Source organism: Scatophagus argus, chromosome 16 (genome assembly GCF_020382885.2).
Source record: "Scatophagus argus isolate fScaArg1 chromosome 16, fScaArg1.pri, whole genome shotgun sequence".
NCBI lineage: Eukaryota > Metazoa > Chordata > Actinopteri > Scatophagidae > Scatophagus > Scatophagus argus.
In genome coordinates, this window is record NC_058508.1 from 6,658,742 (window position 1) to 6,685,865 (window position 27,124).

Below are 27,124 nucleotides of genomic sequence, written 5' to 3' on the forward strand. Positions count from 1 at the left end.
GAAACACACAGTCACTGAAAAGAGTCAGGAGTCAGTTATGCATTCCCCTCAAACTAGAAAGACAGGAAGAGCAAAGAAGGAGTAGAGGAAGCACGAGTGTGTGTATATGACAGAAACAGATATAAAGAAAGCTTCCATATGTCAGAATACTTGTGTGAAAAATACAGAGGCAGAAAGTTTGGTGAAAGTGGAGATGAAATTGGGGCAGAAAAATGTCAGATCACACTAAAAACATGAGTTATTCTCAGTGCACAAAGGTGGTGAAAATATATTTCAGAAATAAGAAGAGGAGCATACTTGAAGCATTTTTTAAGTGTATTCATAATTCATATACATATTGACAGGTTTCTAATACAGCATGTTTTTGATAGTGTAACTGTCTTATTCTCAGCTTGACTTTTTTTTTTTTTTTTTTTACAAGAATAACAATAAAAAATGATAAAGACAACACCATGTATGACTCACTTTTAAATTTTATGGCAATGCTTCTTTTGAATGGATTTTGCATCTCCCGATCAAACCTCTGCTGTGTCACTGAAAAATGGAACCATTCAAAAGTACTTGGTAAGGCTTACTCCCCATACACCAGTACAGATGGCCAATCACAGCCTTCATATGACGTCCTCTCAAAAGTTTTCAGTTCGAAAAATGTTTCATCACTGTCCAAGGGACTGACACTTGTCAGTCTAACGTAACTTCCTATGTAGGACTTAAGCACAAGTGCACCCAGTACACAGTTCCACACTGATGAAAACTCTTCTCAGTGTCAAGTCAGTCATCTTTTTCCACTCAGCACAGTTAGAGATGGCAGACACGCATTAGTCCATAGTGTTATCTCCTCCTCTACCAAGGCTCTGTCCTTCTCTTTGCACATTGTGAACATTTATACTTGAAAAATAAGATTGTGTCCATCTGATTTTTCATGAATACTATCTGTACCGTAAAAACCCCAGTGATGAAAAATAAGAACACTTTTCAAAAGGACCAAAATGGAATCAAAGACCCAGATATTGGCATTTTTCACTTTCTCACACACACACTCGCTTCTCATTCATACACGTGACTCTTGAAAGGCAACAGATGTCCGTTCTCCAAGGCAATAATGTCTTTGTGGCAAACTCGACCCTGACGTTCCAGACATCACTCTGGCTCCTCCCTCTCCAGGAATGAAAAGAAAATAAAAATCCAATTCATGTGTTGACTGAATATATTGAGATACATCCATTTCATTTCCATGAGTAAATAATGATAAGGATACAAAATAATAATGAGGACTAAAATAATAATTGTGATCATCCTAATATAAGATAAGATACTACTTGCGAGAGGATACAAAATTCTCTCCTTTTCGTTTCTGGGTTCGATACCCAACTTACTCTGAACAGGCCTCTTCAAAGCAATAAAAAGAAAACCAGAAAAAAATGTAACTGATGATGAACCATAGGGTAACACTTTTAGAGTATCGGAGGAAAATCAAAGTAAGCCTAGAGAGGAAGTTTGTTTCTGTTGTTCTTAACAGAGAAGTTCCTTTAGTTCCTCCATCAGTTTTGAAGTCTTGTCTTATTCCACTTATATCTTTGCGGTTTTTAATTTCTTTTTTTTTTTTTAAACTTGTAGCTCCGTTCCTTAATGTTGCATGTCCATGTTTTTTTTTCTTTTTCTGCTTTTAAGTAAAGAGCAATAATTCTCTTAGAAAAAAAAAAGGTTTCTCTTCTCCATTGTCTTAAATGTAAATAATGCTGATTCTGTTGAGAAATTGTACATTCCCTTTTGTTGTTGTCTGTCACAGATGCCAGTCCCATCCTTTCACATTGGGGGCTGCTTCACAAACAAGTCTTGCTTCTCAGTCTTCTATTAACTTCCAATTTAACCTAGGAACACACAAAAAAAAATGTAGGTTAACGTCATCACCAAGGTTGATGTATTTTGCATTTTCGTGCACATTGCATGATTTTGTTTCACGGACACACACAGGTTCTGTTATTACTGCCAAACAGTCATGCGAGCTGGCTGAGAAAAGTCTTTCACTGGTTATCTGATTCAGTGACAGATCTCACATTTACAGTATGTTTGAATGTGTGCATATCATCACCCTTCTGCTTCAAGATTAAAAAAAAAACCAAAAACTAAACAGTAAATATATGCTGTGACATGTCTTTAGTTTCCATGAGGACAGAATGAATTGAAAGTGAGGGGGAGGCAGTGGGAGGGAGTGATGGGCAGGAGCACAGCCAAGGTGAGGTGAGGAGGAGTGTGAGAGCAGGATAATTTTCCTCAGCGGAAGTCCAAGAACCAGCCAACACAGAGTACGGAGTTGTAAGAAATGAAATTGTCTGAACAGAAAAGGTACAAACAGCCCTGAAGTAACAAATTAGAGTCCATTTACTGAAAGGTTCATTAATGAGAAACTGGTTTTCAAAAATAAAAACAGCATTTCCCAGATGAAAATTTATTTGCGGCTTCACACTTCAAAAGTGGTCACAGAACAGCATTACAACACATGCTAACATCAAATTAGAGAAGCAGTGTTTTCCATTCAGTATGATTTTATACGGATGCACCATTCTGGCAGACTAGCTCACACTGTGGAAAACACTTCCATTATATCCATCCAAGTTATTTCTGGATGAACAAATAATGTGTTTATGAGAACATCCTGAATGCTCTGTCTATGACACATCCTGAAAACACAAACACACAGAGCGGAGTCTGAACTTACAGCGCCCAGACTCCTGCGTCTCTTCTTCGTTTTGCTCAGCCTCTCTCTGACTGCTCCAGGTAAACGGACTTGGCTGGCCGGATGTTCTGGGTAAACTGGGAGAAGAAGGGCGGAGGAGAGTTCAAAGAAAGAAAGAAATGACCAGACGGACAGTCCAAATTCATCATACCTCCAGCCACAGCTATCACTAGCACACAGACATAAAATATTGACGGAAATTAACAGATATTACAGTGAGATGATACACTAACAAGTTGAAATAAAATAGTTCTGGTATATCACATCAGTGATGTCAAAGTAGCCATCTCAAAGCATGTCTGGAGCCCTCTTTGTGAATTCAGGCCATGTTACAGATCATCTTGCCTTGGTAAATTGGTAAATTCACAGCTAAGATCTCCTCATTTTTAAAGATTATTTAATTTTCCTTACTACTCATAAAAGTACACTAACTCCTTCTGTAATTTTACCTTCATGTAGACGTGATGCTTCCCAGTTAATGCTCATCAGCCTTAACAACTACTACTACTGAGTTAAACATACTGGATTACTGGATTTAACAGAAGACCTCAGTAATATATAAGAAGTCTCTTTTGTCAGGTAATAGACAGCATCAGTGTCTGATAACCAGTCTTTCTTATTATTCACCACATGGTGCAGTGACAGAAGGACTCTTCACAAGCTGATAATTTGATTACTATAACATCTGTAAGATCAACGATGTTGGATTGTTTTGTGCAACCAAACATGCAAAGGTCATAAAGAACTGTTGACATATGCAAAACAAAATAAGACTTGTGGAGGAAATATGATCAGAAAGTATGAGTAAAAACAATTAAAATGACTGAATTCTGACAAAAACAAAGACTAAAATGTGACTTTACACCAACTACAATTTTTAATAAGTGACTAAAACTAAATGTAAAATTCTTGTGAAAATAAACTCCCTGTAAATGACACAAAACCACATTTCCCTCCTTTACCTTGTGCTTAGGACACCGCAGTGAGAAGTTATCTTCATTCATGGAGCAATCTGGAAAAGGACAAAAAACATCAGTACTGTGCAGATACCGCCGCACCAAGCTCTTCCAGTAAAAATATAATATTTGTGTACTACAGCAGCTTTAGCTAAACAGGCACACATATCTACAAGTGGAAAACAGTATTTTCCATTAATTCACTTTTTACAGTGCTGGTTGTATTTAATGCATTCGCTCACCTGCTTCAATAGCACACAGGTAGTGGTAGCGGAGAGTGCAGCCTTTACTGTAGCAGCCCAGGGTTGAGCCAACCATCTCACAGTATGAGCAGCACTGAGCACAGAAAGACACAATGGTAAAGAGGAAATCAATACATATTAAAACTGTACTAGAAAATGAAGAACAGCTAAGAACCAAGCAAAATGATAAAAATCAATAAACACGTAATACTGTTAACAATATACTGTGAAGTATTTGTTATATGTTATTTCATAATATGTACAATAACATATGAACCCCAGAGATCAGTTTTCACAAACTTCCTTTTAAGCAGCTTGAGTCAACACCACAAAATATGCCTAAACAAAACAACACAAAACAAATACAGAGGACACTTACTGTTTCTCTGGCACCATCTAGTGCCTCCTGCAGGCCATACAGTCTCCCATTGACAAGGTACACTCCACTGGTCCACACAATGCATCCTTCATGGACCCACAGCTCCTCTGGGTCCATGGGCATCTGAGGCAGCTGGGCAAGTTGAGCCAAGGGTCCCAGGGAGTCCAAGGCTGGTGGAGGGGGCTGGAAGGGCAGGGATGCCTTACTGTTGGATGGCACCATTCTGGGGGAATCCTCATTAGATTTGTGCCTCCTTTTAAAGCGGGGATGTGAGGTCAGCTTTCTGTGTTGAGGTCGTTGTTGAGCTTCGTCCATAGGCTGCTGCAGCTGTTGCTGCTTTTGTATCTGTTGCTGGTCAAGCTCAAGGTCTGGCTCTCTCTTAAGCTCAGGGATAGGTCGGATATCTAGATTCATGTCCCAGGTTAGAGATGTCGTTTTACTGGTGGTGTGGGAGAATGATGAAGAGGAGGCGGTGTTACTCAGCTTACAGGCCGTGTGCATCGTTGTTTCCTCTCTACCAGCTGTGGAGGCAGTTCTGACTGTAGTGGTAAGAGATGCTGGATTTGAATCTAGACTGATGGCATAGTCATTCTCTGCTGAGGGCTCGGCAAACTGAGCATCTTGTGTTTGTGTGTCTTGGATGGTGCTCAAGGCGTTTGAGCTTACGTCTGAATTTGGTCCTGTTTTGTTTGTGCCTGTGGTTGCTTGACACTGTCTGACCTGGGGCTGGTTCTTAGGAAGCTTTGCAGCATATTCAGCTGGATAGAAAGGCCCATAGAGATCTCCAAGGTGTTTGTAATTTGCCCATTTCTGACACAGACAGCAAAGCAGGCGCCCAGAGTGACTGGTCTCTGTAATCACGGGGCCTGCAACAACATAACCAGATGAAGGAAGTGCTTTGCCTGACTGAAGCGTAGTTTCTACCTCGTCTGTCTCCCTTTTCTCTGATTCTCTGTCTCTCCAAGATAACTGGGAGGAAACCGCTGAGGTCAGGAGAGAATCAATTCCACTCCCGCCTGCTTTCCCTCCGACTGCACTACGCTCTCCCTTCATCTTGTCCTCTTCAGCATTTACAATGGTGCACACGGCCCCAATCTCTGGTATTTTGTTCTCCACATGTATGTGTGGAACAAACAAGCCCTTTCTGTTTGGATCCATGAATATTCTATTTGTACCAAGGCTGACTCCTGCCCCTAAAAGTGTATCCGGGTCATCTTTGGCCACTGGTGCTGATGTTGCTGGTCCTCTCCTCCTCCTTCTCTGTCGTCCTCTTGCTCCTAGTGGCTCGTCTTCATCTTTCACACCTCTGCCTCTTCTTCGCACAGGTTTGACCTCAATCTCTGGCTGTGTGTCCTCACTCTCAACATCCACTTTCACTACCTGGGTTAAAATGGGTGGGGCCAGCACAGGAGTGTTGGCCCCACCCAACAGTGTCAGAGGTGGTGCTGCAGGTTCTGGTGTGCTCCGGGCAGTCTGCACTGTTGGTGGGGTTGTGGCAGCAGCTGAAGGTGGAGTGGGTTGGGCTGGAGGAGCACTCAGAGTTATGCTCTGAGCCTGAGCTTGAGACTGGCCCTGCGCCTGTGTTTGAGCTGGGTTCTGGGCCCGTTTTTGTTTATTCACACTCCCTACAGGCCTGCCCTTCTTCTTGCCAGATGGGAAATAGCCTTTAGGCACGACACTCTCTGGTGGCTTAGAATCTTGTGGTGACAGACTGGGCCTACCAGAAGACATCTGATGTTGTCTATTCAGCATGTGTCCTTGAGCCTGGCTGTGGTGGGGTGGGGTGGTTCCATAGTAGTCACTGCCAGGATAATCATCAAATCCAATGCCAGATTCTTGAAGTTTCTGTCGAAGGAGATTAGCGGCAGACTGCTCTCCTCTTCTTGTCTCAAGTTGCTGGTAAGTGTTGGTGAAATGCTGAATGTCAGACAGAGCAGATGAAGATGGAGGTGGGGAACCCTGGACTGGGCGAGGAAGAGGCGGAGGAGGGGGTAAAGGTCCAAGCAGAGCAAAATCCTCTTTGTCACCAGATGCTGATGTCACAGCAGTTCCTAATCCAAAGTCAAAGTCTTGTTGTTTTAGGGCTTGGGAAGTCTGATGAGGATCACATGGGTAGGCAGATGAAGGTAAAGGCCCAGTCTCATCAACTACTCTGAAGGGAATCATGTCGTTTAATGAGTGACTTTCATCAATGAAACTATCATCCCCTCCTGTGACCCTAGGGAAATGTGCTAAGTCTTGGTCCTGTGAATCATTAAAGGGTGGTATTTCTGAGTGAGAGAAGCCTGGGTAATGATTTGACTCATCATCAGCATGGCCTGCTGGCTTTTTAATATTCGGGGTGATTTTCTGCACTATTGCCTCCAGTTTTAAACCCCGTCCTTTCCTTGGGGTCAAAACCTTGGTATTACCACTTGATGGGGATAGAGGTTGTGAATAGTTATTCTCTCCAAGCAAAGGGGAAGAGAGCCTCGGACATGGGACATCTGAACTAGATGAGTCACCCTCATTGTGATGGCTAGACTCAGACTGTGCCCCAGGGGAGTGATGTGAATTTGTGGCAGCCCTCTGCTGAGACGCATCCTGGAGTAGCCTTTTGGCGGGAATAGGAGAGATAAAAGAACGAACTCTCCTTCGCAATATTAGTGGATTTGTATCTCCAGAACCCCCAGCTTTAGTCTGGCGCTGCACCTGTGGCTGAGTGGAGTTCGTGTCAGCAGAAGGCTTAGTGGAGCTGGGTGGAACAGGTGGACAGGGATGTTTGGCTTCCTCTGCGGCTCCTCTGGAGGCCTCAGGCTCAGCAGCATTTTGGCCATGAGTCATTTGTGGAGGAACAGGGCCATGTGAGGCTACAGGAGGAGGGGGAGGCGGGGGTGGGGGAGGCGGCTGTGTTCTGTAGTAGGAGTCTCCCTCAATCATTATAGTGCTTTCTCTTCCAGAGTGCGTTGACTCCCACATTTTTAAATCGAAGTAAGCGCTTTGATGATGGAGTGGAGTTTTGGCTGCATGTTGTTCACTGCTCATGTCAGTTTGGGAGATCATCCTCTGTCTCTGCTCTGAATGGCTGACCTTATGTCTTCCTGGAGAAGAGCCAGGCTGCATCATCATCTCTTTTGACGGCCTGTTCATTGCTTTTACCCAGTCACTCATGTCATGGGGGTGATGAGGAGGTCCACGAGGGTGAGGATACATTTGAAGTTTGTTTGTGGATTGAGTCTGCGGTGGTAAATTGTGGTATGGATGGTGGGAGGGGAAATGAGGGTTACTGCGTGCCATCATATTCCCATCTCTTGTATCTCCATATCGATATCCAGGAAAACTGCTACCGCTGCCAGTTGATAAATCAACACCATGAAGATAAGACTGATGCCTTGAGGGTGAGGATAAAGGATGGGTGCTCATAGAATGAGAGGGCAAGGGAGAAATATCAACATTACCTCGCCTGTAGGGGTCAGCATTCAGTAGAACAGATGAGTGAACAGATTTGGAATGATACTCCATATCAGCCTCATTAGCTCCACTACTGCCATGATGATCAGTTTGTAAATTTGCAGCATCCAGGCCAGCCTCTTTTGATGCTGTTTCCATTTTCACCACTTGTTTCTCTCCAGTATCCTTCTTACTCAGATCACTGGCTGCTGCTGGAGAGGAAAATGGCTGTTGAATCACTGAGGCTCCACTCTGACTTTTCTCCCGTTCTCTCTCTCTGTCACTTTCCCTGTCCCTCTCTGGTGTGCTGCGTCGGTTTGGCGACACATCACAGATGACAGAGCGCCGCTCTGATGGGGCTAATATGGAGCCTGATGATTTCTGAGACTCAGTTTGACCAATGCTGCCTGTTAGCGGCTCTGGCTCTTGCAAAAGGAGCTCCTGCACAGCAGAGGATGAGGTGGGCACATTAGATAACGCTTTTCTCTGTGGTAGAGAATAGTCAGCTAAGTTAATATGTTTTGGCGGGGGTTGCTGAGACTCTGTAGGCCGTGGTAAATGACTTTGGGACACACACACATCAGTTTTTTCTGCATTTTGCAATATCTTAGTATTAGACACTTCTGACTTCACGGAAGACTGAGGATCTGCAATAAAATCAGGCTCACTGCCATGCCTCTGGTTTGGGTGTGAGGTTTTTCCAGAGCTACCCACTTGGGCAGAATGAGCTGAAGCCTCAGTTACTCCGCTCTGCATCCTCATACTTTCAGTCATGCTATATGGGTGTCTAGCTTGAAACTGCTGTTGAACATGGTGATGGGCAGGAAACGCCTGTTCTGGCCTGCCATAACGTCTATCTAAATTGTAACCTTGAAGAACCTCTTGTAAAAGGCTTGGAAATTGCTGCATTTGTGAATTATCCTCATGACCTTTAACTCCTGCTCCTTGCCCCCTCTTTACCAAAGACTCTGCTACAGAACTAGCATCTTTTGGGTGCACAGGGCCGTAACCAGTTTGTGAATGTTGATACCCCATGTATCTGGAATTCGATTCCATTGCACCCCCTGGGCCAGCCCTCCCTCTGTTCTTCATTGACAAATCTGAGCCATATGTTGATTCTGGGTGGCCAAATTTATGTGGTCCAGACTGGGGAAGATTTTGAGGCCGTCCGAAATTTGATTTCTGTTGAGTGGAGGAATATTGACTCAGATCGACGCCTTCCTCCCCATTATGACTGCTTGACTCTCTTCCGTAAGAATGCGACTGTTTCTCTTCTATACAGTTGTCTTGGGGATCCTTGCTTTTTTCAGTGTGACTTCCTTCAGATCTAGCTGAAACGATCACACCAACAGTACTGGCACTCTGCTGTTCCTCAGATGTGTGCTTTTCTTCCCTCTCATTATTGTGTAATCTGGATGCAGTGACCAACCTATTTTCTTTCTCCTGACCATTTTGAGTATTGACTTCTCCATCTCTTTGTATTTGGCTACTTCCTTTCTCAACTGCACCTTCGTTTTCTTTTTTCACAACTTCATTTTTAATTTCTGTTGTCTTCCTATGGCCACCTCTGTGGTCATTATATGCTAAACCAGGCTCAGAGACAGAATTTGGTTGTGAAGGAGGAATACTGGAGGAGGTGGATGAGGAAACTGGAGGTGTAGAATGTGAAGCTGGGCCAGCCTCTGATGTCTGACATGCAAAGGATGGAGATGATGACGATGAAGAGGGAATATGAGTTTCAACTGTTTTTGTTTGAGAGGAAGCTGCTTCCTTTGCCGGTGAATCAGAGATTACTGTTTTAACATTTGATGCTTGTCCAGTCTGTGTTTGAGTCTGAGGCGGAGGTTGATAGCTAGCTGGTTCAGATCCACTGCTTGCACCACTCATCTGCCTCATTCTCCCATGTTCTCCCTCAGAAAACTGCTCCTCACGTTCTGCCTTGGTCCCTGATGAGCCTCCAACTGACATCAACGAGGAGTCTTCATCAGCACCAGCATCTAAGCTGGCACCATCACCAATTCCCGCTGCACTTCCATCTTTAACAGTACTAGTACTTGAGGCTGCGCTTGCATTTCGACTCCTTGGTTGTGATGAGGGCACGCCATGTGTCGCCTGTTGCATCTGGCCCCCATCTTTCCCTTTCTTCTGTGAAAGCACTGTGTCTGTGAGGAGCATGTGCTGCACTGTGTTTGGTAAATTGGCTACTTGTGAGCTCAAGGCATTAAGACTATTCAAGCCAGCATCCTGCATTTTGTCATGTGGAGATGAATAAACAGAAGAGCTTTCCTCTCGAGGTCCAATGCCTGTCACTAAACCCATTTTGTTGCGGCTTGTTGGAGGAAGATTGTTCCCTCCAACTGCGCTCATGCTGTGAGCTTTATGACTGCCACTGCTACCACAACTACTGATGCTGCCATTTGAGTTAGGTGTAGGACTTAACTGAGGCATGGTCTGAAGTAATCTACCCTGACCATGGCTGCTACGGGGGTTTGATGTGGGAGGATGTGAAGGACCATGACCTGAGGGGTTTCCATGTGCATCTGAGACACCCATCAATGGAGAAGGAGAGGAGCTACAACTGGGGGAATGCACTGCAGAGGCAGCTGGAGAGGGGTTGGATATTGGGCTAAAGTTTTGGTTAATTTGGGCTTGCTGAGCATTGGGATGCATTGGTGATTTGGCTATTTCTTGAGATGCTGCTTGAGGTATATTGGGATTGGAGGCTTGATGATGTTTAGCATATACAGAGCCTGGAGACGGGCCCTGGTGCTGCATCTTAAGAGAGTTGTCGTAGCCTACCCCTAAGTTGTGCTGTGAGTTGCGGTGCTGTAATGTGGCTTGCTTGTGAAGTGAATGTGTCTGTGGGGAGTAACCAGGATAATTTGAAGGATGGTAACTCTGTTGAACATTCTCCATTGGTCCGACATTGTTAGCAGCAGCTGTACTGGAGACAGAGTTTGAACTGGAGTTGACACTGGGAGAACTGTTGACTTTGGGATCGAACCCAGTGCTAGCAGCCCCGTCGAGATATCTCTGCGGAGGCGGGCTGTACATTCCTGATGACCCTGTGGATGCTCCACCCTGCGGGGAGTAGTGTGGGTACTGGGGGGTCATTCTGTGCCCAGAGTGTGGATAGCTCCTATGCTGTTGTCCATGGTGGACAGCTGGGAAGGTTTGCCCATGCTGGCGGTGCTGCATTTGAGAAACTGACACTGACTGCATTGCAGGGTTCTGACTCATATTGTACTGATGAGAAGGAGAGAACGCTCCAGCACCAGCACCTCCACCTGAACCAGCACTGGAGCCATAGTCTACTGGATATGGTGACATCAGGCCAGATGACGGTGCAGAGCCAGATCCAGCATGCCGGTACTGGTGAGGTATATGTCCATCAATATTAGGGTATCCAAAGCCTGCCCCATAACCCATGCCCCCTCTTCTGTGTCTCTCCTTTCCCCCCATTGAAAAATAATAATCCATGACATCCTTCCTGTAAGGAGTGCTAGTGTTGCCACTGTGAATGGTACCCTGTGTTGGTGGTGGCTCCACAGAGCTCCTGTTTCTAGCACTGTAAGCAAGCATGTGGCTGGCTTGAGTGGGGTGGTGATGGCCTCTGTGCAGGCTCTGCTGTTGCATCCCCACATAATCATCTGTCATCCTTGGGGAGATCTGGGGATCTGCTGGCTGAGGGGGATATGGAGGTCCTCCTCCACCCCTCCCACTGAACCCCGGGGGGAGAGAGGGGGGAGCTGGACTGTTAGAAAAATTCTGCATTGTTACTCCAAGTTTGGATTAAAAACGGAAATATCTGTCAATGTCTATACTAGGGAATGCTTCTGATCAGAAACTGGAAGGCTTATGGCAGTAACCATAAATGACAAAGAGAGAGACTATGGCCTGGCAGTAAAACAAGGAAATGCTTTCGAAATTCACCAAAGAGTTCAAGCTGAGGAATATATACCGCAGATGTTATAATCAATTTTTAGGTAGGGGGATTTAACAGAAAATGGTTTTATCAATATACGAAAAGGCCAAATGGTGAAAATCTTACTTCTTCAGCGAGACGGTGGTAGGTTGTTAATGGTTTTAAAAAAAAAGATCTTTGAAAACTGAATTTTCAAAAAGCAAAAAAGGAGAGATATGTAGCAAAGAGGGTTTTTACTGCAGAAAAATACAAGACTAAAAGTTTGCAGTCCTTTCCATGAAACAGTTTGGCACTGAGCGGGCAATAATTTCATGGATGACTGATGCGTCACCATGTGAGATGTTCAACCTTAAATGTCTTTAAATGTATAAGCTCCAGCTACTGTCACAGCTCAAGCAACCAGAGCTATGTTACAATTAAATTATGTTGTGATCCGATAGCTTCTTGTGCAAAAAATAAAATAAAATAAAAATAAAAAAATGAAAAAAATCTCAATAAAACCATTGAGACTGTGTTCCATCAGAGCAATCCTTCAGTCCATCAATATGCGCAAGTTTTCGAAGACCTGACCCACACCTGTATGAGACAAAAACTGCCGGAACGTGAATCAAAAAGTCTGAATACAGACCCTCACTAAACACCCCCAGAGGCAAACACTCCATTGAAATTCTCATCAGCTCTGGGATGCAAAGTGTAATACTTTTGGGGATGCTTTTTTCTTGGTCATTCCCTTTCAAATACTGTTTTCTTTTCTTTTCTTCTTCACTTTCTTGCTACCACATGCATTCCTTCAGACTGCAGAAGTCTTTGGTCCCTATTTAGTAACTGTTTTTTCTTTGACTCTGTGTTCAGATTCTTCTTGGTGCTCTCCTGTGTCTTCAGCATGTAGAGGTCTTACCTTTGTTTTTTTCTGTCAACCATCATTTAATTCTACCTAGTTCCATGGCAACAGTTTTCCAAAGAAGGGTAATCCATTTATTCCACTTCAAGTTGAGTCAATTCAAGCTCCTGTTTTCTTTTCTTTTCTTCAGTAATTCCATGCAGATAAGTTCATTTTCCAGGAGCTGCTGACCAGAAGCCTTCACAACTCTGCAAATACAAAAGATGAATCAAAAAAGTTAGCACGCAAAATTGAAAATGTATTTTGCATACCTTGTGTTAAAGCTCTGCTGTTGTAATTGAAAAATTACAAAGCAAAATGCACTGTGCTGATACAATATTAAAACGCCTATTGGGCTTGTTTAATATTTGTTTGTCAGAGCATTTTTATTCAGCAACAAATTATAACAGATTTACCCATGCATTTCCAAACTAAACTAATTTAATTACTTTTGAGTCATTGTTCAGGCCTTCTGTAACCTAGATAAACTAACTTTCAAATTGTTGAGGCTGTCTTCATTTGAAAAGAAAAATTCAGTTCTCATCTTGGATCACATATTTCAGATTAGGTCGGCATTCCTCAAAAGTGGTTTTATTTTTAGTGGTCCACTGCAATAATCACACAAATAGATTCACCAGAACGACAGTAACGTTAACATTACTTCCATGCTGCCTACGCTATTCATTCGTCTCCTTACTTCACTACTTAAAAGGCTTTCTGGCCTCATATCAACACTCCTCTTTTAATATGCACTGAGAGTGCAGCCTTTACTGTGGTTGAAGCAATACACGCCTAAGCTGTCGCTTCAGACCGATAACAAACAGGGATGGTGGAGAGAAAAGTGGGTTAGCAGCAGCAGTCAATTAAGGCAACAAAGTAACAAAGACAAGGTCACAAACACTCCTTCACATGTAAACAAACAAACCCATGGAGCCAAGACAGAAGCAGTTCATCCCCAACCTCTTTACAATGAGACTAAAGACCATTAACTTTAGTGTATTTAAGTTGTTTTAATGGGCTTTAATTATTATGGGTGATAATTAGAGGGATGACGCCACCTTTATGGGGTCAGTGCCCATAACTGCCATGCATGACACAAGCCTCTATTGTCTGCCTTAAATACACTATAAAATGGTTAATGGCCCAAACACAACTTTGGGTGACTTGTTGTAGTACTGTAGACTTACTCTGAGCCACACAACAACAAGCCATCACTGTTTATAACGGTTACTATAACTGGGGTCATTTGTCTGTCAATGTTATCATAGTGTGAACCTATTTTCACCAATTCACCAGAGATAAGCAAATTAATGAAGAACAAGGACCAGGCTACCTTATAAATTGAACTGAACATACTGCATACTGGTCTATATCAAAGAGTCACAATGAAGGGTCAAAGTTAGTAGGCTATGCTCGGTAAACCTGGTAAGTTAGAGGGACACCATCTCCATCCTGCTATGAGCCCATATCTTGATTACTAATTAATCACAGCAGCTCACTGTGCACGACCAAGCAGCAGCATTCACAATACACAGAACAGTGCAGCATTAATACAAACTGGCTCAATGCAGTCTGTCAGCAAGTCAATCAATTGCACAGCTGCCTAATTTGTGAGAGCATACGCAATTCTCTTTGCAGACAATGCTCAAACGCCCGTTGCTGTTTTATTTTGATATTTGGTCGTCTCAGCTTGTCATCAACACAACACTGGCTTTTGTAACATAGCCTTGGTAGCTACATTAGCCAACAGTAAGGTATACGCAATACAATTAGCTTTGTAGTGCAGCCCCTTTTAGCTTTGTAAGGTTAGCGTTAGCTAAAATACCTTACATACTGCAAATTAAATATTCGACCTAGCCGTATATGTTACGTGCTAGCTACGCTACAAAACACTAGTTAGCATCGTATCAAGCTAGCTAATTTGCGTTTACTGCCTTATCATAAGCATTTGGTAATGTGCTCGAAATGATAGTCATAGCAGGCTAACGACACGGGGCAGCCAAGCAGCGTTTAGCTACAAAAGAGAGGTGATTAGGTGCAGATGTTTCCCCCTCAAAAATTCAGTGGGGCTGTGACTAAATGGGTTAGCTAGCATAAATAACGTATACTGGCATGAGACCTGCTGTCGGTACTGCATCAGAAAATTATCATCACGCAGCCTGACATTTCCCTTGAATAAACAGAGCTAACGTTTGCCTGCGAGAGGCGAGCCAGTGTGAGACAGGCTAGCTAACATCTCTAGATGCATACCTGAAAACGTAGCAATACAAGGCCCCTCGAAGACTGAAAGGCTGTTTTGTGACAATCCCGCTGCTGTGGCAGGAAACCCCAGTCTAGAGTCGACCGCTCCGCCGCTTTTCCCTCACCCTTTTGAGTCCAGACAACCCCGACCAGCGGCGGCGAAGTCGGGGGGCCCGTCACGACACTCAGATCCTGGGCCTTTCTTCCGATTTCCCCTTTTTTCTTTTGTCCTCACCTCCAAAAATGATGAGAGCAGAGCACAATCGGGGTGCCTGTAGGTCCCGTAACCAGTGAGGGTCCATACACCCCCGCCCCCTCCCCTCTTGTTCCCTCGCCTCTCTCTCCCTCTTTCACACACCGCTGAGGTGATTCCACCTATCTCGAACTAAAATTAAACACACTGCCATCTCACAAGCGTCCACGAACACATGAAGATCTCAAACGTCAGTTTCCGTCACTAAATTGCATTTGCATTCCTTCATCAGGAGCTCGACCTATTCGCTTTCCTGTTAGACTACTGTTTTTTTCTTGCAACAGAAAGACCGCCTTGAAAATGCATACACAGTTATATTCCTGCACCCCCTCCCTCATCTCTCTCCATCACATCCCTCCAACTCCCCTCCCTCTCTTAAGCTTTTTGCTATATCCCTGATTTTCTCCTATTTCTACCCTAAAATCTACGATTATACCTAAATTGCAAATGCAGTTTTTGCGTGGCTGAGCTTGGCGTTTCATCACAGCTCCTTTGTCCTTATTTCATCTCAAGTGAAAGTGAATCAGGGTTGGTTGATGAAGGCACCAGGGTACAAAGGCAGAATGGATAGAAGACAGGCTTGCGTGTAACAGAAGGTTAACCCTAAAATGAAGAAGTCAGATAGAAGTCAGATAAAACACAATTTGTGAGCAAATAAGCACGCCTCAATTGGAAGAAGATTGCAGTGCAATGGATGAAGCTTGTTAAGTTCATTGTGGTCTTCTAACGCTTCTATACATGGTGCAGCTATATTATTGTTTTTTTTTCCACAAAGAAAAGCCACTTAAATTGCCATAATATGTGGCCATTGGATAATGTTTGACATGACACCCTCAGAACATCATTATGGCCAAAACAACAATGGAGGTGTTGCAAACAGAATCCTTTTCCCATTAAATTTATTGTCTCCGCGTGAGCTTATCTGTTCTCACACAGTGCCACTGAGTGCAGTGTAGACCCACTCACACTCTCCTACCATCATAATGATGCGCCCTATGCCCCCCATCCATGGTGCTGCACTTTTAATGTACCGCTGTGTGTCTTGCATGTACACCCTACCACATCCAGAAGCACACATATTCACCATGATATACATACATACACAGACAGAAACCACCACAAAAACACGCACAATCACATATGCACAAACACACAAACAGTTAGCACACAGGCATACACAAATCTGAATGCAGTCACTCACTTAACCTGCCAATCATAAGAGTAAAATCTCTGTTTCTAAACAACAGTTCAATACATTTCATTCCCTTGCAGATACATGTCTATTTCTATCATAGTTGCCATAGCAACTGCATCACAGAGCCTTAACTGTGGATAATTTTCAAGCTACGTATCTACACTTGCTTTTTACATGTGCAATTTCATGCAGACACTCTTGTTTGCTGGTACAAACCCTCAACCATGAATCACTTACATGCAGCTGCGTACTTGTATTGCCCCTATGTCAAAGTGAAAGAGCTGCAAGGCGAGATAAAGGGCATTGATACTCTGAGCCAGCAAGTCAGCCAGCCAGGCCTATCCAATCAACAGGAACGCCTGCTGGGATACACACAGATTCTCTCCATCTCAGACAAGGTCACAAAACCTCCCAAAGAGGAGACTCAAAGCACACAGTTGTAAAGAAAGCAACCCGTCTTGAACACACTTAAGGCTCGCATGTCTTTCTCTCTCTCTCTCACACACACACACACACACACACACACACACAAAGTCATGTATTCACACAGTCCAGCAGAACGCTCGTCTTGCTTCTCTTGTGTTGCCAAGAAAGGTGCCTTTTCTGTGAAAAGACACCTTTGCCACCACATACTGTTTATTCAAACCTGCTCTGCCACCATAGTTACAGAGAAGTGACTACTCTTCTCTCTAGCAGGTTCTTCAAGTGTATATATTTCAGTTTGTTGAATTGCACTGATACAAACTTAAAGTCACCTTTGCGAAAGATCTTAGAAATGTAAAAATAGAGAGTCTGCAGTCCCACTTTGTAATGTCCATTTAATAATTGATTGATCATCTGTGTGGAGACAAACTGAATAGTGACCACAATGGCTTTGTTACCTAATGTTCATTGGTCATAGCTTTGATTACTGATAAAATATGACAATATTTTTTATATTTTTTAATATTTTATATTTTAATGACAGGAAACATCTCAAGGCTGCACTGAACTCAGTAACTAAAACAAACAACTGAGTACAAAATAAAATGAATCATAAAATGATTTTCAGTGTCCATGAAATGCCAAACTAAACCATAACATTTTGCATCAAATTTTTACGTACAATTAATTTTGATATGTTGAGTGTGTCTATCTGCTTCTACAGGCCTCAGATGCCAGCAAATTGGATGTGACTCAATCAAGTGAATGGGCAACTAAAACTCAGCTGGAACATGATTCTACAAGCTGAGTGCATGGAGAGAGGAACAGTGGATAAGTGCCTGCACTGTGGGCTCACCGCTCACCATGAATACAGCTCATTCTGAAGTGTTATTTCTATGTGAAGGTGTGAGGCTAGAAGGTTATTTCTGCTACTGATTATTTCTGTGGATATAACGACCAATAATGACTTGTTCCCTCAAAGAACAGTCAACACTGTGGGAAGAAATGGCGCTTAAAATATACTGTATATTTGGTATTAGTTTGGGGGTCACAGCCCCCAGTGCCACGACTACCACTGGCACCAATCTTGTTTATATTCACCACATCTTTTCTCGGTCTTCTTTCAGGCCTTGGTATTTTTTGAGCTGCTCGTGTTCCTTCTTCTTGATGTTGCTGTCGCTTGGGATTGCTATGTCTTTCACCATTGCCTTCATCTGTTGTTTGTCAATCACCACAATATCTGGCTGGCTTCCCATTACCATTTTGTCAGTATGGATCTGGAAGTCCCACAGGATCTTAGGTTGGTCATTCTAAACCACCTTGGGAGGTGCCTTCCATCCTGACCTTGGAACTTTCAGCCCATACTCAGATGTGCAGATGTTACTGTGTACTATGCCAGCCACTTGGTTATGATTTTCCACGTACACTGTTCCTGTTCCTGCCTGCATCTCACACTCTGTTGTTATGTTCTGAACTGTCTCAGGGGTGTCTTTGCAAAGCCTGCACCTGAGGTCCTGTCTGGTGTGGTAGACCTCAGCTTCTATTAATCTCGTACTGAGTGCCTGTTCTTGTTCTTCTGCCATGATTAACACTTCCATGCTGTCCTTCAATCCAGGCTTTTCCAGCCATTGGTGGAATTTCTTGATACCAGTCACTTCTTCTGTCTGTCTTCTGGCAGTGGTACATGCCGGGCTTGTCCGTCCATGACAGTTCATCCTCTTCCTCCTCATCACAGGCAGTTTTTGCTGCCTGAGGTATTCACTTAGCAGTTCATCTATGGGAGCCATCTTCCTGATGTATTCCTGGATCTGAAACCCTATGTATATTGTGAGGAGCTTCTTTATCTTGACATCGGTGGCCTCTATCTTCTCCTTTTGCCAACTTATTACGCCAGCGGGGTATCTGATGACTGGCTGGGCTTGTATACATAAATGTATAATATAGTCATTAATGGTCAAGGAATTTTAGAATTCAGTTCTCTTTGATTTGTAAAACAGTGGGTAAAGGGGTGCTGAAAAATATACTAGAATGAGCAACATCAGCATCCTGCTGTATCCAATTCACGCCCTGGCAATCAATGACAAAGCAGCAGTGATTTGCAGTTTCCCTGATGACCACATGGAGTCAGAGTCATACAACAAACATGCAGCTGAGATGCTCAGAAGCTGGCCTTGCATTGCAGCAGTGGGCTTAATAAGATGAAAAATAGTCGTTATATGATTTTGTCTGAAATCCCAGTTCATCAGTCCCTTTGAAGTGTATGCTTCTAAAGTCATGCTTTGGAACAATTTCACAGTCTTTGATCCTTTTTCATCTGGAGTGTTCTACAATATCACAATTAGTGTCCCATGGACATTAAGTATTATATCAGGAGAACTGGCCCAGCTTTGATTATACATGGTGGAAAATATAATGCTGAGGACACAGAGAAATGAGATCTTGAACTTTGATTGCTACTAGGTGTGGTGCCCCTCTTACAATCTCAGTGAAACTCTTCTACATCAAAGAGCATGATGCAGCCGAGTTGAAACACACTTGCAACATTTCCAAGTCTAAATCTGTGACCTTAACATCAAGTCATCATTGAGTCTGATGATGCAAAGAAGGGAGTCGAGTGCCACATAATCAATCTTCGCTCAGTCCAGCAGCATTTCAGTGATTGTTCTCCTCAAACAAGTCATATTTACCAAATCTGGTGATCAAATAGCATAAAACACAAATTGCAACTGTCCCACTTAAACACAAAAACACATATAGTCACTTCTGTGTGACCACTTTGCTTGTTCACAAAACATGAGCACAGTATTGTAGACATCAGTGGCCAACAGGGACCAGCAGGGGGCACTCTCTCCTAATGTCCCTCACCGCTGTCACACTGAGGCCTGCTGCCACACTCTCCTCGTCTCCTAGCAACCTGAGGACCCTGCCTCCAATCACTACGGATACCGGGAGGGACGGAGGGAGGGTAGGACAGTGTGAAAGAAGCGGAGGGGGAGTAGGAGGAAAAGGAGAAGAGCTTGGGCAGGTATCAGCGTGTAAAGGTAAAAAGTTGATGTAAGGGTTTCAGAGGTTGATCGTGTTGGAGTGGGGAGTGAGGGTGGGAGAGATGAATCGTAGAGGTTCTCAGAGACATACTGAGTTCATAATTCAAATCAGAGATATTATAAAATGTGAGGTGGGAGCAATTGCCCCATATCAACCTGTTTGTCTTAACTTTGTTCAGTCTCCACAGCTCATGGTCCCTCCTCTACCAGCAGCTAGTCAGGTCCTCTCTTCTTCAACTCTCACCCATGTTCTCCTGCAGCCCATTAAATGTGATGGTGCCATCATCATCTCCGTTCTGTCCTTGTGACTCGTGGCAGGGCTCCGTGCTTTATTACTCCATTTTACCACAGGGGGTCCGTAGTCTTCTCTCCGGTGGTCTCAGGTGAATGTTTCTGTAACACACATGCTTTCATGCATGTACGTGCTGACACACAGAGACAAAAATACACACACTCAGTACAATCCTACATTGCAACACAAACATGTCACACACATTTACACCGGCATCCTGTGGAAACCACACGCTCACACTTCACATATGGAGCCCTTATAACATTCTGTGTACATGTCACGCATACAGAGCACAGAAAGAAAACACACTTTGCTCACACACAAACACAGGCTCGCCACTCACTGTCACAACACACAAGCTTTCACACACTCCTCGTGTGATGCGACAGTGACCTTAGACACTGGATCTCCTCCCCCCCGTGGCGGCTGTCATGTGGGGATGCGCCACACAGATACACGCATGACAGGATTTAGTCAGGAAGACTGAGCCATGCTCATTGTCAGACTGATACACAACAGGAGTCACTGGAGTGAAAGCTGACAGGTTGTGTGCAGATCCTGACAGATGTAGTGAGGTGCTTGAAAAACAAATTAACACGAGACAGTAAATATAAGCTGACTCCTACATTTTCTAATAATGTTGCATGTGAGTTATAAGTTTAGATTATGTACTCGGTATGTATTGGGTATTGCTTTCAAATAGTAATGAATTATATATTACTAGTTACCTTCATTTGAAAGTAATGAGTTACTCTAATGTATTACTCTCTGTTTAGAGTCATGCATAGTGATTACACTGCTTTTACATTACTGTCACTAAAACAAATTCTACTAGTCCTTATAAAATGGAAGAGGGCAAAGTCTCACCCGAGGTTTCAAAGCACAGAGGCTTTGATAACCCAGATTTTATTGTAGTTCATTGTTCATGTTCATTCTAAATGGATAGATAATCACAGATAGATAGATATTCAGTGTTGAATTCATCGTTAAGTCACAAGTCACAAAGACGCTGCAGTTCTTAAAGGGATCCAATAGCCCCCACTGACACAGTGGTAGCCGTCTGGGCAAAAACAAACAGCAAGTGCTTAACATGCAGCTTATAAGACATACTCTGATGGCCTATATGACATCGTGAGCCCAGACAACGAGGTCGGCTGGTAACGTGTTACTTGGCATAGTAAATTAAATAATATTACTGAACCATTGTTGGTAGCTTCTAAAAGTAAGACATTATTCACTTCTATTAAATGTTGCTGTAGAAAAAAAAAGATTTGTTAGCATATTACAGCCAAAAGCTCTTTCAATAAACTGTTATTATTGTCTTATTATCAATGCACCTTGTGATAACTGTACACTTAATTTAACATTTAATTTAATCTCAGCCAGAGAGCAACTGTGCAGCAATAACACACATTTACATGTACAGCATTAAATAAATGTTTACAACTGGAAATCTTTATAACAATGCAAGCAACATTAAAATGAGTGCTGAAAGTGTTAATCAGAATACGAATAACTAAAAGTGATGCTAATAGTAATTCTAATAATGATATAAGTAACAGTTTTTTGGCTTCTACTACATTTATTTATGCGTACGATAGATGGAAAATAATTATAATAATGTAGGATATGATGTGACATGTTGACACATTTAAAGAAAATTCAAGTTTGAGGACAACGAGATTGTCATACAGATACAGACATATAGTTAAAGAAAGATATCAAGCTGAACAAATATATGCAACTTTGACATGAATAGACTCATTGATTGAACACACTGCACAACACGATTCATTTCAAAGTACATCTTGTGCTTCCAAGAGCGGCTGCAGGATCAGATAAACACATCACCCTTTGATGAAATCTGTTCCAGGAAGAGCAGTGTGTTAATATTCGCCTGCAAAAACTTTAACTCTGAGCCACTGAGGAGACGAAGCAAAGAGGGGAGAAAAGGTGAGGGGGAGGGAGGGGGAAAACATGTGTACGTATGTCTGTGTGTGTGTGTGTGTGTGTGTGTGAGGGATTGATAAAGAAAAAGAGAAAACGCTGGCTGCTGTTGCCAAGGCAACCATCTCTCTCCCCTCTCCTCTTTAACCCTTTGTCCTCAGCACCTCTTTTTCACGTTCTGTCTTTTACCAAAGCAGTGATCTCTCACTTGTTGATGTCCTATCACTCCATCTGTCCATCTCTTTATCTTCACGCAGCTCTCTGCTCCCGGTCTCTCTCTTTCCATGTCTGTTTCTCTCTCTCTCTCTCTCTCTCTCTCTCTCTCTCTGCAATACAAAATCTTGATTCGTGAGCTACTCAGTCTCACCTTCATCTTGATTATTCATCCTCATGTCGGCACACCTGTCATTTTGTCTGCACACATGTGCTTGTTAACTCTGAATCATTCTGTGCCAGAGAACAGTAACAGTTTGTGCTAAACTGTGTTTCAGGAAGTAATTGTTTCACTGCAGGATGATTTGAAAACTTCAGCACATGGTGCAACAACATGGCTGCTGGCCCGTAGGACAGTGATTGACTACCCTGAAGGAATAAATACTGAAATGTGATGTTTAATGAGGAATTATAAAATTGTAATGTTTAAATTTGCATTTGGAACTTGTCTGACAATTTATTTTGTGAGGACTGTAGATGATTGGAGGATATTCACTGCCACAGGTTTGAAGAAAGGGTGTTTATCTGGTTGGCTTATCCTCCTCTCATCAGGTCCAACCTTCATCCTTGGTTAGGGTTTAAATAAACTTAAGTGAATAATTTCCTGTATGGTAAGAATGTATACTGCCAGTGAGTATTTCTGATCCAAGGTCAGATTATAAGTAAGTAACCTTTGGTGACATTTTGGAAAACACTTACATGTTTTCTTGGTGAGATTAAGATTTATATTTGTTTATACCATTCTCATGTTATAGTATAGTGGATGTGTTTTATGTGTGAATGTGAGCTGCAAAAACAGGGCGCATTTTAAGTTTAGGTAATGTGGGAGATATGATGTTTTTCATCAATTGTCAATACACTTAAAATGAATCAGTTGGCAGCGACTTAGCTTAGCTTAGCAAAACCCTTAAAATTACAACATAAATTCAAAGGAATTAAATGGTAAATGTGAGGAAATTACACTATAAATCACTGGCTTCAGTAATAGTATTTCCCCTTTTTTTCACTAATTAAACTGGAAAATACAACCGTACACCTGTATATCAAACTAAGACAAGCTTAACTGCCTTGATAACTCATCATAAAACACACTTCATTCAAACAAAAACAGAATAAATCTCACCAAAAACCATCTTGGTTTTTCTTTCCACTTCTTCAATAATTACCAGCTCTAGTTTGGCTAAAACAAACCCTGCCGTGTCCTTGTCATCCCCGGAGTTATAGAGCCCTGGTTGGAGCAGCTGTAAATTGCCTTTGTGCTGTAGTCCCTATTATCAGACTGGAGTCCGGTCCCAGTTCCAGCCATGTTAATGGAAAGCAGCTGAGCCTGGTCTTGATGCCCACAGCGCACACTAACACTTTGTCGGTGCTCTGAGCCCCCTGTCAGGACAGACTTGAGTCAGCTAATAGAACTGCTAGCCGCACAGCTAACTGAGCTAACTAGCAATCAACAGCAGTTAGTCTGGGTGATATTCTGCCCCCTGTTTGTTCAGGCAGGCATGTCAAACTGGTCCACAGGAGGGCCGGTGTGGCTGCAGGTTTTTGTGCCAACCAACCAAGAGCACACCGTTTGACCAATCAACTGTCTGAAGACGGAGATGAGTTGATTAAATGAGTCAAGTCTGGTGTGCTGCTACTTGGTTGGAAAGAAAACCTGCAGCCACACCGGCCCTCCTGTGGACCAGTTTGAGATGCCTGGTTCAGAGTATGAATTGAGCTGATGCCCACTTCTCACATATCACACATTTAAAGTAAATATTGCCCTTACTGCCACTTAATAAAAATCCCGAATCTGCAAATTTCAAGAACATTTGTGAAGAATTTAAGTTCACTCTCATGTAACAATTTGATATGATGTGTCAGTGAATAACAGGAAAAAACGGTGCCAACAGCCTTCCTCAGCTCTCCCCAATTTCTGATATTTACTCTCCAAATGCTGCATCAAATAAGCTGCCATCCCCCATAAGCCACAATTCTACATGCTTTGTGTGTATATTGATCGCATGCAGTCTCCCTGCACTGTACAGCTAGATCATGGATGCTGGTGTGCTGTCCAGTTGCTGTGTGAAATCAGAGACTGATGTACATCCACAAAGCCTCCACACACACACACAGAATGATCACGGTGTCTTTTCAAATCAAATCTCAGAACAGTTTGCTCTCGGTGTAATCAGCATGTGTCACACACATTCATCTGTCTTCCATTACCATACCAAATGTTGGAATTAGGTTAAATTAAACAACTCAGCTGCTCTTTTTCGATCTTCCAGATGCTTTGTCTTACATTTACTGAAAAATGTGCTTCAGATGGATTATTGGCATGTACCAGTATTATAGTAAGCAATACACTTTACATTGCATTGCTGCCTCAGATCTTCTTTCACTCTGCTTTTAGATTAGACAGAGAAGGGAGAGGGAATGATAGAAAAAAAAGGCAAGACAGAGCAGTGCTGTAGATATTGATGCGACACAGAATAAAAGCTGAGCAATATTCTGCAAACAAATGAGTCTTCTAAGGTCACAAGTTTCAAGGATAAAGCGAGTTGTATCACTGTAATGGAAACTAGCTTTAAGGACTTATGGAAGCACTGTAGCACCTCCACTATTGTCATCTGTCCTTTTTACCTCTCTTCTCCCCCCTTCCTGCTCCCCCTCCCATTTCTCCATAAGCCGGTGAACTCTCATCCATAACTCACAGGTCCCTCTTCCTTTTATTACCGTGAAGCTCCCACCACCTCCACCACCACCTCTCCCTCCATCCTAATAATTCACACTGACGCACAATAGAATGGGACATTGGAGAGAGAGGGAGTGAGAGTGGGATAAGGAGAGTTAAAGAGAGCATGAAAGAGGAAGAGAGAACGTACTATGTAAAAGTAGGAAAGCAAAAAGGAAGGAAGGTAGGAAGGACGGAAAAGAGTCTTTGAGAGTATCAGGTGAAAGAATTGAGAATTGGAAGGAGTCACAGTATGAAGCAGATAGAGTGAGAGAGCAAGATTTCGCCTCTGACTGGCTGTTCAATTAGAGCTGTTGAAGGTTTCAGCCTTCAGATACACCCATGTCTGGACATCTGTTCAGACGGTCTGACTGCCCAGCTCTCCAAACCAGCAAAATCCCTTTCATCTTATCCTTGACAGCAAAGATACCAACCTACAGTGCAGTGAGCAATATTTCACATTTAAGGTGGTGCGCAATCTCACATGAGAATCTCTATCTTACTAATATATCTCATCCTTTTTCCCTCACACCTCATTCCCACCATCAATAATTTAATAAGTCTTGCTTGCCAGTGTGACTGAAAAATTAATGTGAGCTAGGAGTGATGGGTGTGGGGGTGCTGTTCCAGGGATGATGGATGAGGAGGAGGGTATCATCATAGCTGGGTGGGGGACAGGCAAGCTGCTGTGTGCAGGTGCGGACCAAATGCTCAAAAGGATGAGAGGAGACCAGATAGTTAGCTTACAGAGACCAGTATAGTTGTAGTATTGTCCAGTAGGCAGCCTCATTCCTAGCAGGTTTGCTCCATTCACTGCCGTGGGGTCTAACTGCCTGCTTTGCTTTGCTTTGTTCCATCAAATCTCTTCCAGGTTTCCTTGCACACACCTACTTCCCAGTTGTAGTCTGTGGGGAGCGCAGGTGAGAGTCTGTGCTGGGAGAAGCTGTGCAGAGACACAGAGCAGCTACTTTGCTGTTTACCGTGCCTTATCACTATTTTGAGATGCAGTTCCTCAGTGCAGCCTTCTCTCCCTTCATCTCTCATGCTCTCTGAAAATCCTTTCTCTTCCCCTATAACCATCAGTCTATCTTAACTCTTGGTGGTTCCCTGATATTTCCACTAGTGCCATGATCAGGTAGACATTTTTGGTTTTAGGTGAAATGCCTCAACAACTATGTACAGCATAGAACAACAACAACTTTTCCTCTTGCAACACAAGCAGGTCAACGTTTTCTCTTATCCCATGAAAAATTCCAACAACTACTAAAAGGACTGGGTCACAATTTTGTACAGATATTCATGCTCACCAGAGAATGCACCCAAATAACTGTGGTGATCTGCAGTCTTGTCCATAGTACCACCTTGATGTTCCCATGTGTGGCTTGGAGTAAAATAGCTCAACAACTATGGGATGGATTAGCTTGAAATTTGCCAGCACAGGATGGATTGAATGAACTTTAGTTATCCCTGGACATTTTGTGTAACAGCATCCTCAGGTCAAAATTTCAACTTGTCAACTTGACCAAAAACTAATGCCATCAGTCTCACCTGTACTTTGTGTTTGTTGCTCATTAGCATGCTAACACATTAATCTACAACAGTTAACATGGTAAATACTAGCAACTTGGACATGAACTTTTCTTAAAAGAGAACATTGTAACTTAACTCTATCTTCACAACCTCACTAACATCTGACTGATAACCTGGGAATTTAATAAATACTGATACGTCAGTGGCAGAGCTTGATGCTCACTGACAGAAACCAGACATGTTGAGCGAAAGAGATGATATATCACGAACCAAAATAATATTGCTTTGCTTTTCTTGCTTGAGCACGAAATGTGTTTGGGGGGCTGGTTAAATCACGCATAGCACCCATTCTCCTTGACCAGCTGAGCGGCAGGGAGCAGTAGAACTGGAAAAGGGCCACTGAAATTCTCAGCAGGCTACCTGGCAAAGTAATCGTTGAGTCATTGGTATTGATTAACAACCCTATCAAACCCTTGAAGATATATTATGGTCATTTTGTACTGTGGGGCAATAAAAATCTTAATGGATCTTTAAGTCACTCTGGATAAAATCTGCTTGTTAAAATGTGAAAATGGAAAAATAACAGACTACACAACCCAGCTTGGTTCTTCAGTGAAAAACTACACATCTTTGGATTTGAGCTGCTTTTGTAACATGAGAGCTCAAAAGGGTACCATGAAAACAGCTATACCTTCAGTATAACTGAGTTGGCTTTCCACCCC

At 42.9% G+C, this 27,124-nt stretch overlaps 1 protein-coding gene across 2 annotated transcripts; it reads right to left on the reverse strand.

Moving 5' to 3' along the window:
• Nucleotides 1–297: 297 nt before the first annotated feature.
• On the reverse strand, nt 298–15,376 carry tcf20 (transcription factor 20). Of its 2 annotated transcripts, none has more exons than XM_046414361.1 (6): nt 14,915–15,376; nt 4,315–12,757; nt 3,936–4,029; nt 3,700–3,749; nt 2,720–2,814; nt 298–1,871 (listed from the first exon to the last, which is right to left on the reverse strand). In XM_046414361.1, the coding sequence occupies exons 2-5, from the start codon at nt 11,515–11,517 to the stop codon at nt 2,755–2,757; spliced, it is 7,407 nt and encodes a 2,468-aa protein (XP_046270317.1). In that variant the 5' UTR covers nt 11,518–12,757; nt 14,915–15,376; the 3' UTR covers nt 298–1,871; nt 2,720–2,754. The 2 variants fall into 2 exon arrangements, with proteins under 2 accessions (XP_046270317.1, XP_046270316.1); XM_046414360.1 differs by having other exon boundaries at nt 14,799–15,376.
• Between the last annotated feature and the right edge of the window lie 11,748 nt (nt 15,377–27,124).

What these genes read in the sequence shown, in the direction of transcription:
- tcf20 (XM_046414361.1), bottom strand. Translation starts at nt 11,517, where the DNA reads ATGCAGAATTTTTCTAACAGTCCAGCTCCCCCCTCTCTCCCCCCGGGG. An exon ending in CCTGTGTGCTATTGAAGCAG is followed by an intron (nt 3,750 to 3,935) that starts GTGAGCGAATGC and finishes GTCCTTTTCCAG; the next exon opens with ATTGCTCCATGAATGAAGAT. An exon ending in TGCGGTGTCCTAAGCACAAG is followed by an intron (nt 2,815 to 3,699) that starts GTAAAGGAGGGA and finishes TTCTTCTCCCAG; the next exon opens with TTTACCCAGAACATCCGGCC.